The sequence below is a fragment of the Lichenostomus cassidix genome, chromosome 11 (assembly GCF_008360975.1).
Source record: "Lichenostomus cassidix isolate B80296 chromosome 11, HeHo_3.0, whole genome shotgun sequence".
NCBI lineage: Eukaryota > Metazoa > Chordata > Aves > Passeriformes > Meliphagidae > Lichenostomus > Lichenostomus cassidix.
In genome coordinates this window covers 14199950-14216027 of record NC_139492.1, presented here as the reverse complement: position 1 = coordinate 14216027, position 16078 = coordinate 14199950, and the positions used below count along the sequence as shown (strand labels likewise).

At 44.3% G+C, this 16078-nt stretch overlaps 1 protein-coding gene across 1 annotated transcript in view; it reads left to right on the top strand.

Annotated features, from left to right (window-relative positions):
- Nucleotides 1–16078, top strand: part of LOC146432354 (uncharacterized) — a 54183-nt gene that overhangs the window by 26163 nt on the left and 11942 nt on the right. Inside the window, exons 3-4 of the mRNA XM_085071949.1 lie at nt 14988–15199; nt 15814–15977. Of these exons, the coding sequence (XP_084928075.1) occupies nt 14988–15199; nt 15814–15977 (376 nt within the window). The remainder of the gene's footprint in view (nt 1–14987; nt 15200–15813; nt 15978–16078) is intronic.

Sequence of the window (16078 nt, the reverse complement as noted above, 5' to 3'; positions counted from 1 at the left end):
TTTGTTGAGTGCTGCTGTGGGGCACAAAGGTACTAAAGTGATCCCTAACAGGGGATGAAATAGTAGATCTCTCTGGATGTGTGTAAAGGAGAAAGGGCTGGTCTTTGCAGAGTATTAAGCATGAACAGCAGCTGGTTTGTATCACAGACTTCCTGGCAGTTAAGTACATTAGCACAGCAAGTGGATCTCTTGGTTTTACAAAACATGGACTCCTTGAGTTGTCATTGCTACTATGAGAAGATCAATTTTCATGAATGGAGTACCAGGATAAGTGCTATGGGTCTTTAGGGCCATATGAGTGCTCCTTCACTGGATTTATGCTGCAATTCTTAGGGCACTTCAGGGATTAATAGTCAAATCAGTGTTGGCGGTGCTGGTGTTGTAAATCCAATGATCCAGGCTAAACTGGTGCCTGGGGAAACCAGTCCCTTCAACAGCTCTACATCTTCATTTCCCAATTTATCTTCAGATATAATGTCTGAGGGAGCGGGATCAGCGTGTTAGTGTATGTCTCAGTAAGAATGCTCTGTGTCAGGTGTCGAGACTCACATCAAATAAACATGAAAAAGAATAGGTGAAGAAACCGAGAAACCGCAGAATAGGCAAAGGCAGTTTGTAGATAAGAAAAAGAAGGCTCAGAGAAATGAGGAAAGATGGGTAAGATGTGAATATAAAGTGATGTGGAAATATGCCAACAAAATAAGTGTGATGCATGTTTTGGGATGTGCAGCATCCTGTCTTGGTGTCTTAGAGTTTTGAAGCTTTTTACTTTGTCAGTCACCTTGGAAAGGTTTGTAGTGATAAAATTCCCTGATATATATTATTAATACCATGTTATAGAAGCCAGCATTGGTGTTTCTTACCCAGTTAAATCTATGTAGCCATTTTTATTGCTCTCCAAAAATAATAAATGCCCCCACCTATGCACACCCCCTCCATGGACACAATCTTCCTGTGTGCCCTAGGGGAGGATACTGCTGTACCTTTTGGGGCTGCTGAACCGCAGGGATGGGCAAGAACCGTGTGCAGGCCAGGCTGGGGAACAGCAGTGTCCTGGGAGAGCTGGGTAGCTGTGGAGCAATTACAGAATGAGCTTTATGATGACAGTCACAGTAAGCTAAAACTTGAGATGTGGAGTGACCAAAGGCAGCAACAAAAAATATTAAGACTAGAATAGCAGATCAGTGATTTTTTAAAAAAAGAGTAATTATGAACTGAAGCGAGAGATGAGCGTGAAGTTAACTGGTGTGTGCAAAAAGCCACTGAGCTGTAATCACTGTTACGCTTTTGCTTACTGTCAGTAATGCAGGAAATAAATAGTGTAATTCTCTAGAAGGACTGTCTCAGCAAGCATTTGAGCTCTCAAGATCAATATAGTTTATTCCTCTTGGCCAAATTGTATTAGCAGCTGAATTTTGTCCCTAGGGACAGCTGTACTGGTGAAAATAATTTCCCTTTAAAGCCCTCTGATCTGATTTCCTCTATCCAGATAATAACAATTCCCACCCCCTTCCCATGGCTGACTGAAGCAGCATCCATCCACTCTGTCAGCCCTGCCACCATCCCACCAGCTCCTGCCTGTGCCTGGCCATGGCATCCTGCTCTTGGCATTTCCTTTGGGCCTGGAGGAGCTCTGTGCCAGCAGTTTTAGGGCCCCTTGGCTGACCATACCCAACACACCTGTTGCCTCCCAGCACTGCCTGTGCAGGAAGGACCTTTGCAGGGAGTCAGTACTCAGGGTTCCCTGGAAAAACCTCTCTAGGAATATCTGGGGGTGGAGGGTGGGTGGGCAGGGTCAAATCTGCTGTCCAGCCTGGTGGCTTCATGGAGTGATTGACATGAGTAGCCTGAATTTTTGTCTCGTGTCAGTGTAGGTTTGCTAGGAGAAGGTTTGCAACATTTGTGTGTGTAAGCCCAGGCTCTTGCATTAGGGGCTTGGTTGACTGATTTTAGATTGCTGTGGCTGACTGATGAGCATCGTCTATTGAAATACCCTGTATCCCTCAAATGTTTCTCTTCCATATATTTTTCCATTAATTTTTCTGCTTTGTCAGCTCGCCCTTAACTCATGGCTTGTCACTGTGTTCTGCCCCCGCCCCAAGCTGATAAACTGTCCTTCCCAGCTGAAGGTTCATTATTTCCTTGCAGTCCTGGTGCCTTCTCATCTCGAATCACAGCTGCCGCTTCAGGGCACAGACAAAAGACTGGCCTGTCTGTGCCTGACAGAAACTTGAAAGCGCTTAGAAACATAGTCCAAATAGATCTCAGTGGCACAGAAATCAGAAGCAGATAATAATCCAAAGATGTTTTCAGAAAGTCCCAATGATTTAAAAGCTGGGTTTTAAAAAGCAAACTGAAACAAGGCAGGTTTTTGGCAGGCTGTGCCCTGTCTTCACAGCTGCTCACACTAGAGGGCAGCCCAAGACTGTCTGTACAGTGCTGTTGGACTTCAGCTTACTGTTTCAGAGTAAAAAAATAAATAAAACAAAGTTTACAAATTGTTTCCTCTTTTGAAAGAAATGTGCCTGTTTGCAGCTTGGTTTAGCATACAGTACTCCAGTTCCCCCATACACCAACCTCTTCTGCATCACAGTAACCCTACCAGTGAATAGAGGATTTTGAAGGAATTCAATTTCACCACAAGTTGAGGCCACTTTTTAAACACCATTATATTCTTACATCAAAATAAGAAGCTATATCTGTCTTACAATACTTAAAATATGGGCAACCCTAGAATAACTGCAGATAACTACTGCAAACTACAACTACCCAGCCTTGCCTCACAGAGCAGCACTAAAATAGCAACACTTGCTCCCCAAAACAGTAATGAGCAGTCAGAAAAGCTGAGGCTTTGGCAGCTGACATTTGGTTTCCCTGCATGCTGGGATCACGTATGATCCAAACACACATCAGCATGACAGGCACCACTTCTGCTCCTGAACAGCTTGTATTTACTAATTAATACCACCATTCAGCATTCATGTATTATTTCATGACAGTCTGTCTCACAGTCATTAGTTTTGGTATGCTATGAGTCTCATTTAGATATTGTTGAATATTCTATTTTAAAACTTAATTAACATTAGCTCATGTGTAATAGGGAGGTATGATGCAAAAATGAGTATTAGGAATAATAAATTACAAAGCAGTAATAGTCATTGGAGTTATAGCAGATTGACTAATGTATTTCATTTGGTTTTGGTCAAACTACATAAAATTCACATAATTCATTAAAAATTGAATTTAATACACGTTTATTGAAAATAAAAGGTGTATATTAAAATAATTTGTGCTTCACTGAAGCATCTTTTGCTGCGTTTCCCAGCAGGTGCTTGGGTCAGAGGCAGGGGGAGAACACCCTGCAGCTCAGGGGGCTCTGGCTGGGATCATGGGCTGCCCCTGACACCCTGACCCATGAGGGAGCAGGAGGCTCCAGCCACGCAGGGCTGTCCACAGCACAGCCACCTCCTGCACAGCTTCCAGCCAGCAGGTGCTTCCTGCCAAACAGCCAGCGTGCCTGGATTTACAATTGCTGTGAAATCCCAAGAAAGTTGAGAAGCTTCATTAACATTAATTGAACAGGTACGAATTTCTCATTTTTCCTCTGTAATGAGGCATCTTTCTCAAAGTCATCACTCAGCAGAGCCCTGTTCCTGCCAGACTCTTTGGAATCAGCGTGCTGAGGCAGTCAGGAGTGAGCCATTCCTTTTAAAAAAGCAAATCGACTCGTGCACCTCCAAAGGATGCAATTGCTGAGTCCACACGGGAAGAGCTCCTCTGCAGCACGCAGCTTCTAGTCCCGCTGGTTTGAATGTTTCTGTCACAACACGCCAGCTCACAAGAGTCCTGCCCAGGGGACCTGTGTGTCTCAGGCAGTGTAACCGATACAAAAAGAAGTGGGAGCTATTTGTCTGTTGAAACTGGGCTGAGTGAGCCCCATTTCCACAGTCAGCATCTGTACTAGCAGGGTCCTGAGCTGCTGCCTGAGGCAATCTGAGAGGAGAGCTGCGATTCCCAGCTGTTACTGAGTGGTGCATGCTCACACAGGGTACTGATAACCCATAACGCTGCCTGGGACTGTGCTGGTAATGCATGGAGGCAGCATTACTTTTATAATGTTCCTTGTATCTACATTAGTGTTTTATCAACCAGTTATAGAGGCATCAGTGACTGTATAAAGTGTGACCCAAACCATCAAGAAGAATTCAGCTAAATCCCCCTCACTGGGCTGCAGTGGAGGGCACTGAGCTGTGCTCAGGACTGTCTCAGCTTTTCCACTTGAAGTTTTTATCCATGGGAGTGTGAAAAGCAGTCACAGCATCTGAGGGCTTGGACTCCCACTGCAGGCAGGATCTTTATGAGCAGTGGTCAGCTGCTTGTACAGAGCTGGTGATGAGGCTTTCAGCTCCCTGGCTGTAATCCCATTTCTTCAGAACTGCTGTAGTGTGGTGGGGCAGTGAGAGGGTTAACGCTGCAGCAGTCCTTTGATAATTGAAAAAGAAGAAAGCCTATCCAAAGCTAACCACAACAACCCCCTGTTTGAGGTCAGTGCTCTAATAAGTGCCTTTTAAAGAAACAATAAACTGGTGCAATAGAAAATATTCTGTCCCTCTCTTCAGTAGAAATCTGATAAACCATGGAGAGAGGCAGGTGTCCAAGGAGATAAAAGTAATAAATGTGGCTGCAGTTCGGGAGTGAGTTAGCCTGTCAGGCTGGTAATCAAATGAAAGCCCTCTCAGGAAATGCTGGAAGCTAATAGATATACACGGAGATGCCAATTCATTTGCCTCAGCACTATATGTTAATTTTAGCATGGGATTAATTTATACATTTTGCAATGGGACAAAATGGCAAGGTTGGGAGGGGGAGAGCTTTCATCCTGACAGTGATTATTTCAGGTGGTAGATATTATTAAGCACCTTATACTTCTTAAAAACAGAACAGTGTGTGAAAACGGGAGAGAGAAAATGTTTAAATACATTTTCTAAACAGAATGAACTAATCACAGGCTTATACCTGACCCAAAGCACACTTGCAGACAGCTGCCAGGGGCCCCTTGGCTTTGCCACAGCTCAGTAAGTACAGAGCCCTAGTTAGCAGGTAGCTCCAGTTGCTCTGTGTTGCTGTGGTTTAAAGGGTTTCTGAGAGTTACATGAGTGTGAAATGAGGAGTGCTGCAGGGGTGGATCCTGCTACAGGAAGAACAGCAGTTTTTTGGGACTACAGTAAGCTCAAGGATGGATACTTTGGCAAGTGTACAGAGGAGCTGCAGGAAAGGACAAACTTGTATGTAAAAGCACACTGGTAATCACCAAGAGAGGTGGTGATCACCAGCAGAGCTGGTCATCTTCAGCAAAGCTGGTAGGCACCAACAGAGCTGTGCATGCCATGCAGGCTCGGGGCAGTGAGCAAGTCCCTGCTCAGGACCTGTCAGCTTTAGCCATGTGGCACACACTGGCCACAGAGCTGCCCAGCTCCTTCTGGTTTGTGGTTGTCCTGTTCTGGAAGAAAACTAACTTCGAGACCAGGTAGACGTTGAAGTGGGGCAGATGTTGTCCTGCAGTGGAAGGCAGTGAGGGGGCTGTGACCCCACTGTGCACTCAGGATGTTTGTGGCTTACTCTCCCTGTCTGAGGTAATTTTTGAACCTTGCATTGCTTCAGTGCTGTTTGTCACAGGCACTGAGCTCTCATGCACCATTCCTGTGGCTCTCAGGTGCACAGCTGCCTGCATTAGAGGACAGACATGCTGCCCCCAGGGCACACTCGGGCCGTGGTGAGTCTGGAGCTGCCAGTGCCTGTGTGGTGTCTGCCGGGGCCCTCTGCTGCTTGCAGCACCAGGTGCTGCTGGGGACATGAAGCGAAGCTCTGATTTACATGTCCAAGTGTGGCATTAAGGGCTTGACTACGGGCATTTCAGCACTGAAACACACTGCAGCACAGCAGGCTTCTTTCTAAAAAAAGCCCTCTGATCTGTAAAATTATCAGCATTGAGGCAGCAAAAGCAAAGCAGATTTTCCTCTATTTTCTTCTGCCTTAGAGGAGGAATACTCACTTGCCCTTCAATATGATTACAGCCCATTTACCAACACTTCCTTTTTTTTGAATTTCAGACCTATGTTTTGGAACAGTCACAAGGAAGACGTGTTTCTTTTCAGAGCCTGGAGCAGTCAGCACAAGGGTAAAGTTTATTTAACAAAAAGAATAGTTCCAGTGAATACGTGCTGTGAAATTACAGGTCCATTTAAAGCAAAATAGAAATGGTTGTGGGTCAGGGTCAGGGGAGGAAGATCATGGCATCTGCTGCAAAGTGCATCCAACAGCTGTCTTCAGATTTAAAGTTTTTTATAATAGGATGTTTTTTCTTTGTGTAATTATGCAAAATAGTAGAACTAAAAAAAAATGTTCTAAATGCTGAAAGCAAGGTTGAGGCTTGCTCAGGGATTGCAAGTAGAGGCATTATAAGTGGTGTCTCAAACGCTGACTGATTTCAGAGCTATAAGGTTCTGTCTTTCCAGGATGGAGGTCTGTGTCTTTCCTGCCTGCACACGTGTCCCTAAGGGATATCCTCCCCGGCTGGCCAGGGCAAGACCCTGTGGGAGTGTGATCCCCATGAGGGCTGGCCCTGGCTGCACATGCCTTGCTTTACAGCCATTGCCCCGATCCCACAGAAGTCACCTCAATCCCTTTTGTTCTAGACTATAGCTGTCAAAATCCACACTTTTCATGAGAAAGAATCTTATTAACCCACTTTTGATAATGGTACTTTTAATTTGCTCTTGCTACACAGCTTGGCTGCTGTGGCTCCTCTCAGGCACTGCTGTAGTGTCCTTCTGCCCCTGCTCCAAGGGCTCTCAGTGTTTCCATAACACCGGGAGGTGAGCTAGGAACAAAGCCAGGAATATCCTGGTGATCCTACCAACATCAGCCCTGTGTGTTTGCCTGTGAGAGCTGTGGGAGACATGGAGGAGTCAGGAGAGCTCACATCATTACAGGTGGGGCTTCCATGCCAAGGAGATCACCTTAATGAAGCCCTCCCTATAACCTGAGGAGTGACTTCCAGGGATTTTAAAGGACTGTGGGGCATGTCTTAGTATGTCTTTGTCTTGACACTACTAAATCATACAGAGCCCTTCCATAACCCTGGCTTTTAAACATATGTTGTGTGTTGTCCTCTTCTTATGAATTAAAACAACAAAAAGAAGGTAGAAGTAATAATTTCTCTCATTGACTTGCATGTAAAAATACCAAACTCCACAGCTGAGACATTTTGGTGCCCACACAGTTATACAGCACTGGTTCTGGGGGTAGAAAACAGGAATGATCCAGTTGCCAATGATCCAGTAGATACAACTGTAGATTCCCTACAACTCAGATTCTGCTGTCTCTGGGAAGCAGCAAGAAATTTCCCATCTTTGGACAGACGTGATGACTGAGCAAAGCAGCTGGAGCCCTCGTTCTCCCTGAGTGTCAGAGGAGGTGTTTCCAGAGCCCAGCACATCTCCAGGTGCAGCACAACAGCTCTGCTCCCAGGTGCTGCTGCTGCCACGAGTTGGGCTTTAAAACCAGCTGAGCCTCCCACATGGCAGCGTGATTTACTAAACCACTAAGATATTGGGTCAGCCTTGTAAATCATTTTAATTATTTCACTAAACAGGTTGTGGAAATAGATCAATAGAAAATATGGCATTTAGGCTTACAGTGCTGTGCATTCATTATGGGAAAGGAATTATATTAACTGATTTAGGAGCTAATAATAACTGAAAATAACAATTTAATGGAAGCCTTCCAATCCTGCACTTTCAAAGCAGGATACAGCTATATGCAGTCTACTCATTTTAATCTCAGTCAAGTATACAGAGCAATCTTTTGACTCTCAGAGAAATGTCAGTCAAGTACAAGTACTTGCAGACTTTCAGCATCCCATAAATTACATTATAATAAAACCAAAACAAAGAAACTGTCAACAACCATTTTTACATACTGGCAGGGTCACACGAACCTGGCACATGAAAAATAAGAAAATATATTGCAATCTAACAAAATGAAAGGGTTGCACAGCAGGGCCTATTTTCCACTTGTAATTTGTATTTCTGTGAGGCCATAGTTTGCGCTGCTGAGTTTGAAGGACACTTGTCTCTCTAAAATATTGGGGTTTTATCTCAAACATCTGAATACTCAATATATGCTATATTTATGTGAATATACACTGTAGATATGTGATTTATATACACAAGGAGACAGGGAGAAAAACAAACAAAAAACCCCCCTAATCTCGCCTGTGCAGCAAAAGCCAAGTCTCACCATTCAGTAGTTGGGGTCAGCATTGCTCTATTACAATTATTTTACTGTAGCTGAACTTAATTTGGTATGCTGTGTCCTGGTTTTCTTAATGCATGCATGACAGTCACCTGTGCCGCTAAAATATTTCCTCCTGAAATAAGCTATACATTGTGATTCTTTAATGCCTTATTGGCCATCGAGTAACTGCTGAACCCAGCAGCGGGACTGTGGGCAGAATTGGAGCTGCAATCAGATAGTGCCCCTGTGTCAGGCTGGTTTGAAAGCCTGCAGCCTCTTGATAGGCAGTTGTCACACCAGCTATCTCCACTCTGCTTTGCAGGCAGGGTTAAGCTTTTCTTTAAGCCCTCAGGCTAGATAGCTCTGGAATTATGCACTTCATCACACGCCAATTAGCTAGGGATGCATGACAAAAACCGTTATCAGTTTGTTTAGTTGGGAAAACACCTTATTTGCTTCTTGGTTCAGCACGTGAAGAAAAAACACACACCCTTTTTCTCCACCGAGAAAAGCAAGTTTTAGAGCAGACTGAAACTTTGAGCTGTGTCAAATCATGCTGCTCCTGCTTATTTACCTGTGTCCTTGAGCTCCATCCGGCTGTTTTGGGAGTGCTAAGTGTTGCTAAAATAAAAATAAATGGCTTCTCCGTGACCGCAGAACTTGCTGAGCACATTCACCGTGCAGCACGTGAGCCCCCAGGGCAGGTGAGATTGTTTCCCCAGGTAAATATCCCCAGGGCTTCCCAATCGGCCTCCCCCGTCACCATTTTGCAGTTGCACTCCGGGCTGTAAACAACAAACTGGACGGATGTTTTTCCCAAGCCCTATAAATGCCAGCAGCAACAGATGAGCACTGAAAGAAGGGAAACGTGCTGGCTGAACACATGGCATTTTCATGGGCTTTCTCTGGTGCTGCTGTGCTCCAAAAAACCTGCAGTGGCAAGGTTTGAATTACCCGGGGTAATGAGCCTAAACTGGGTTGACTTTTCCATGTACATATACAAGAAAGTTGACAAACACTTTCTGAACCCAGCAAAACTCCTTGCATTTGCTTCTGAGATGGTTTTCTTTAGTGAAATGCTTTAGTCTAGCATAAGTAGTGTAAGACCTTTCTGGTCATTAAATAATTAGCCCAGGTTCATAACAGGAGTATATTTCTTAAAAGATATTGCAAAAAGTTCAACTACTCGCATTTGACACTGTGGCAAGCTGGATTTAGTTCCTTTTTTTCAGCCTTGTTTATTAAGTCATGTTACAGTTCCAGTTGTGACAGGTGCCTGGTGTGGTTGCTGACTGCTCTGTGCTGGGGCTGGAGCCCCCAGTCCTGAGGGCAGAGCCCCCCTTTTGTCTCTCCATAGTGCTGGGGAACTGCAAGGGGGCCACAGATCCCCCCAGGACAGAAGCACTGGTAGGTACTCAATTTTGGTCTCCCTGTCTTGTCAGACTCTGCCTGCTTCTCGAGAGACTGAAATGCCAGGGTTATTAATTATTAAAAGATGTCATAAGGAGTCTGACTGCGTGGTTCTTGGCTAGCTTGGGTGCAAAGTCATTATCAGTGACTTAACCATAAATGGAGGTTCATTCTAACCAGGATTGCAATTAGCACCTTGCTGTGCATTTAACTAACTTGAGACTTTCATACCACTATACTATAAAAGTTGAAATTATATCCAGACACTCTGTAAATGGATTACACTATTATCATTATTTGTAGTACTGAATGATTGTACTTTTACTATCTTGCACTGAATTAGCATAAATGAATAACAAACACAAGCGTATATGGTAAAGACCATAAAGTAACTGATGTTTCCTTAATCAGACTGTAAATTTTCATTGTCTCATTTGATTTTGTTGCCTTTAGCTTCTCTTGTGGACTTTCTCAAGTGCTGCATTCCCTTCAGGGTATCACTGACAGACAAGGTTCAGCCTAGATCATCACTTGGTGCAGTTATTCCTTGGCCTGATGTGGATTTAGATGAGAACACTGTGTCTTTGTCTGAAGGTTTATCAACATTCCCAAGCGAGTGCAGCTCTGGAGCTCACGCACTGCTTGGCTCAGTCAGAGTAAGCCACACTGGGTAGGCACCGGTGGCTTCCCAGGGCAGTGTAAATTCATTATAGCACTGGGGGGTGTTTCAGCAGCATTCTAAATCCTGTCAGAGACACAGGATGACTTTATCTGGGGAAAACAGGCTTTGAAGTCATGAGGTCCCTTCAGAAGCTTTTCCTTGTGCTCCCACTGTCCCTGCCTGCTCAGAGCAGTGGGAGCAGCAGTGGCTGTTCTGCCAGACCAGAGTGTGAGGCTGTGCACTGGGACACAGGGCAAGAGCTTTTCTGAGCTGCAATGGCCTCTTAGTTCTCAGATCCTTGGCTGAGATCTGGCCAAGCTGCTCCTCTCTCAGTCACAGCCACCACCACGATGCTCTTGTGAGGGACAGATGAGGCAAAGCCAAGAGGGTGGCAGTCCTGGCATTGACCTTCCTCACACCCAGCCTAAGAGCACAGCCACTCTCTCTGTGAGGCTGGTGACACATCTGTAAAACTGCACAGACAGTTGATTAATGACATACTGACAGGCATCCATCACTTGCATCAACTCTGACAACTCTGGAAGCACTGAAATGCAACTTTCCAGAGCAGTAAGTAAATAAATTATAGCATAGACATTAAAAAGAGGCTCTGCCATGGGACTTTAGAGCTAAATCTCATGTTTAATGTAGACTGTTAATACAGAAGGACTGTGTTAGAAAAAAACCAAAAAGAAATTAGAAGCTATTATAAAACACAGCACTTGCAAATCAGAAATATGCTACTAATTTTTGCCGGTCAGTTGACTTTTACTGTCAGCCTAAATATCAACACCTGCCAAGGTACTATGTTGAACACCCTAAAACCCCAGATGAGTCATGATACTCACTGGATTGTCAGAGCAACTTAAAAGCCTGAAAAATATTTAGTAATGAAGAATTCATACTTTAGTTTATTAATAGAAATCAATTACTTCAGATTTCCAAGCAAAATGACAATAAATAAGAGCCCATTTTATGCGGTCATCTGTTTTTTCATCCTGTATAATACTCCCAAAGATTTAACCTGTTGCTTCCTCTTTCAAGGATAATACTAACACAGAGGTGAATTAAAGTTTTTGAGAGATCTAGTAATGGAATAGAAAAAAAAGGAACGCCCCCTTTCCCATCTACCCCAGAGTAAATTCCAAAAATTTCCTATTGGAAAAGTATAATGTTCAATTGAACTGTAAACATTTTGAATTATTTATGAAGATCTTGGTAATTTAGTTTGTATTACACTACAGATAATTTTCCATATGAGATTTAAGAAACAGTTCAATAATAATGGGAAAGGAAATCTATATGCAACAAATAGGGAAATCCATTAACTAACTCTGCATCACAGTCCTCTTCGATTCAACTCTTAATGTAACTGTGTTTCACTTGGAATGTCCATAATTGCTATAATTAGAAGGCGGCCAGTCACCAGAGGAGAAACAGGAGATTTCAATCAACTCATTGGCATTAGCAGAGATCCTGAAGAAAAGCCACCTAGCTCAGTGCTAAATTTTGGATTGTCATTGTTGCAGCTCTGAAACACATATTTTCCGAACTGGTTTAATTTATAATATTACCCATCTCTGCTCAGCAGAGGTTGCTGGGTTTTATAAACATGGTCTAAACAAAGCAACAAACCCCCACCCCACCTTCCCTCCCTCTTCTCCATCCCTGTCACACACAGCTGCTGCTGCTCTGGGGCAGGACAGGCTGATGCAGCATTCCCTCACAGCCTGCCTTGCTGGGATTCTTCAGCTTGTTCCCTTTGTGTTAAGACCTGCTGATTTTCCTGTGGAATAATTGTAGCTGCTCCTCCATGAACAGAACCCAAACCTGGTCCCTGTGTGCCCCTAGCAAAGCCCCCATTGCAGCAGAGGATCTGCAGCACTGCACAGAAATGCCACAAAAGCCCAGAAACAACAGAAAAGAAAAAAATCCCGCATCTTTACTGTGCTGTAAGTGGATGCTTTACCATTTACACGCTGTCTTTTTATCCATCAGCAGCAGTAATTCGCACACGCTGGTATTTCAGTGCTCCGCCATGGCTTGCAGCACTGGTTTTCCCTGCCCTGGAGGCACAGAGCCCCGGGGTGACACAGGTGGTGTCCCACAGGCCCACAGCTGATGGTGCTGCAGGGACAGCTCCGTGGGCAGCGCTGGCAGAGCCCTCCCCCTGCCCAGCGACACCAGCCAGACATTCGCTTGCTGCACATTAATATGCTCACAACAACCCCCCTCCAATCAGTCTTTGCTAAAAGCATTAATTAAGACTTTAACATTTCTGATCCCATCAATTTTCTGTTCTCTTCTTATTAAAGAGATGTACTAGGGGAGTTTGAATAATAACTGCCCAAAGTTTGGGGATAATGAATAAATGAACTTTGCCAGCCTCTGGCTAAGCATGAAATTTGCTGTGGAGTAACAAATGCAACGGAGGCAGCTCATACATTAACCAACCTAGTTTTGACACACAAGTTTGGGAGCACATTATTTACTTGCTTACTAATTCTAAGCGAGACTAGGCTCCAAAATGTTTTATGCAGGAAATGACAAATGACATGTTCAGACAGTCTTTCACACTCTCCATCACAGCGTGAAGCTGCTCACTCACCCATCTTCCTTCAGTGGGTCTAGCCCTCTTGCCATGCACAGCAAGGCTTCAGCACTGCAGGCTCCATTTTCCTCGGGAACTTTGCCAGCAAAGGCGCACACCACAAACTAGGTAATTTTGTTTTTCACTCGCTAGGTCTTGGCACTTTGAAGGTCACCTGTGTGCTATCAAACTACTTTTGTTCCATGTATTTTTACATGTGCATGGCTCTAGCAGCAGCTCTGTTACACAGCTGTAAATCCATTCGTTTTTGTGGAAATCCATTAACTCGCAGTGAATTTATGGCAGTATAACTGTGAGCGAGCTGCAGCTGATGGCGCAGACTGGAAATATTACAAGGAAAAGTGCAAAGTTCTATTGATTTTCTCTCAGGAAAAATGTGTGTTTCCTTATGATTATATTACAGATGACTCAGCTCTGGCCCCCAACAGCCATCCCTCATGTTTCCCTGCTTGCTGGCTGTGCAAGGAGCCTGTGCTGTCCCCAGTGCAGGGACCCGGGGCTGCCTCACTGGGCACCACCAGCCGTGCTGGGGACTCTGTGCCCAGCTAGTGGAGCACTGCAGGAGCCACAGCACCCTCCCACTCGGGCTCTGCAGCCCAGGCACTTACTCCTAATCGATTCTGACAGCAGACACCACGAGGAATGCTGAGATTTATGAAAGAGCAAGATTTGCCACTAGCCTCTGTCCATTAAGGGTATGGCAAAACCTCGCTTTGCCCTTTGTAAATACAATCAGCAGAAGTGAGGCAGTTGCCCTTTTCAGAAGAAAGAGCACTCTCAAAGGACGGATGTTTTAGCAAAAGTTCTCCCCACACTCACAAGCAATAAGGCTCCAAATTCTTTACCATTTTTCTTCAAAATGTTTCTCATTCCTTTAAGTGCTTTTAAAAGACTAAATACTGTACTGAAAGCTGCAGTCTCCTCTTTAGCCAGTTATTTCCCCTGCATTACAGGAATGTGGGGCCAATTATAGGCTGTGTATTTTACTAAAAAAAAGCTGCCCTGAATGTGGAAACCATGGCTCCAAAATCTGAAGGACTTATTTTGCACATTTTAAAGGCAGAAATATAGTGAAGATAAAGGTAAAGCCAGGTTATCTTGGCAATCTGTTCACTTGTTTAAGTTATCCTGTGTGCTAGGAATGAGTTCCCTGCCTCTGTGCAGGTATTTACTGGAAAGAAAAGATGCCCGTTACTCTTGCTAGAAGACATTTTTTCACCAAACTCGCAGGTTATTGTTTAGTATTTCTGAGGTTTTATGGTGAATTGGAATATAAGAATTGTTATTCCTACTGTGGCACACTTAATTCTGATCTCAGAACGGATAAAAAAGTTATTTTTAGTTGCAGATTTAATATTTTTTCACCTTTAATGTGACTGTAGTCTAGAAGACCTTGATAATTCTACTCCTGTCACTGCACACAAAACTTGCTGCCACATCCCTTTGCAAAAAAAGGAAGGGAAGGACAAACTCGATTGATGTATTTTCTCCAAACCACACAGTCTGTAATTCAAGACACACTGTACTCTGTAAGTGATGAAACACAAGTATCAGAGCAAAGCAGATACCTGTTTACTTGGAGACCAGCTGAGGTAAGGCTGAAGTTGAAATAGAAGCATAATCACTCCTAGATAGACATGCTTCACTGCTTCAAGCCTCAGCTATTTATTTAGATCAATTTAGGCAGATTTTCTTCTTCCTCTTGTGGAAAAATTTTAGTTCTCTCCCTCAGAAGAAAGCTGAGGCCCTGAGAAATATTCCGTGCCCTGGAGAAAACAGCAGGAGCCATGAAGAGCTGGCCAGAGGACCTCCAGTCCAAACACAGGCAGGTTTCACTTGCATGACCAGCCCTTGGTTGAAGGGGTGGAGCTCTCCTGACATTGCAGACTGCACACACACCTCTGCTGGAGCAACTGTCCTTGAGCAAATTCCCAGACAGGAGTGCCAGTACTAGTTTAGACATGGTCCAACATGCAAAGCTTTTTTCCACCTATCTGTTCTTTCCAGGTTTCAAAGCCCTCTGTGTGCACAAGGACTGCATTCTTCAGTATCTCGGATGCACTTCAGGCTTGTGGCAACCACCTCCTCCGAGTTCTTCCAAAGAGCAGTTTGGCTTTTTGTGGGATGATTATGGATTGTCCCCCAATCCACAGGATCCTACAGCTGGCAGTAATGGGATGAACATCACTGCAACATTTTACCACCTTTGGATCCCCATGGTGAGTCTGCCCCAGTAGAAGAGGCTTTAATTACCATAATGCAGTAGGAGGTCTCAAACCAGATGTGCTTTGGTCTCAAACCTAATGAGTGCAAGTGGCACAAATCCCTCACTGTCACTGGCAGCCCTAGAAAAAGGAAATCCTGACCATCTAAAAAAATGACAATCTCTTCCTGCCCTCCTAGAAAAGGACTTGGGTATGAGGTGAGGCAGTGGCATGTCCTGTGTTTGCTCTGCAGCTCCTGCAGGCAGAGACCTGCTGCCACTGGAGCTGTCATTCCATCTTTCCCACAAGGAAGCTCCTCTCTAAAATGCCACGCAAACGACAGGGTAAGAGTCATAGTCAGACATAGGAAATTTCAAGGTACTTTGTGTTTCTTTACCAAGTCATCCTACTGGCTCACTTGAAAAACAAGCATTTTGGAACAGAAAAAGAACTGCTCTATTTACTGTAAAAAAGCTTCATTAGAGAAATCTCACCTGGATAAGAAAACTGATGCAATTGTGCATTTTTAAAAATCTGAATATATTTTAAACAAATATTGGAACCAGGGAATACAACATCCCAGGCTGATTTAATTTTCATTTTCCACTGCTTGATTCACCTTTTTTCAGAGCAGCCTGGAGCAAACCAAAGCATCTTACACTGAATGCCCCACACTGTCCCACTGTCCACCTAGCAGATCGTGCTCTGACTGCCCAGATAACTGGTGTCACCAAGGAAAAGCTGCAGCCTGTCATTGGCTGCCTGCATGTTCTGCTGTGGGCTTTGGCATCAGGTGAGGGTGTCTGAAAAATAACTGGTTTCAATTTTATTTTGTTTGTGCTGCATCCTTCAAGTCTCTGTGCTGTCAGAAGGCAGGGAACACATGTTGCCATC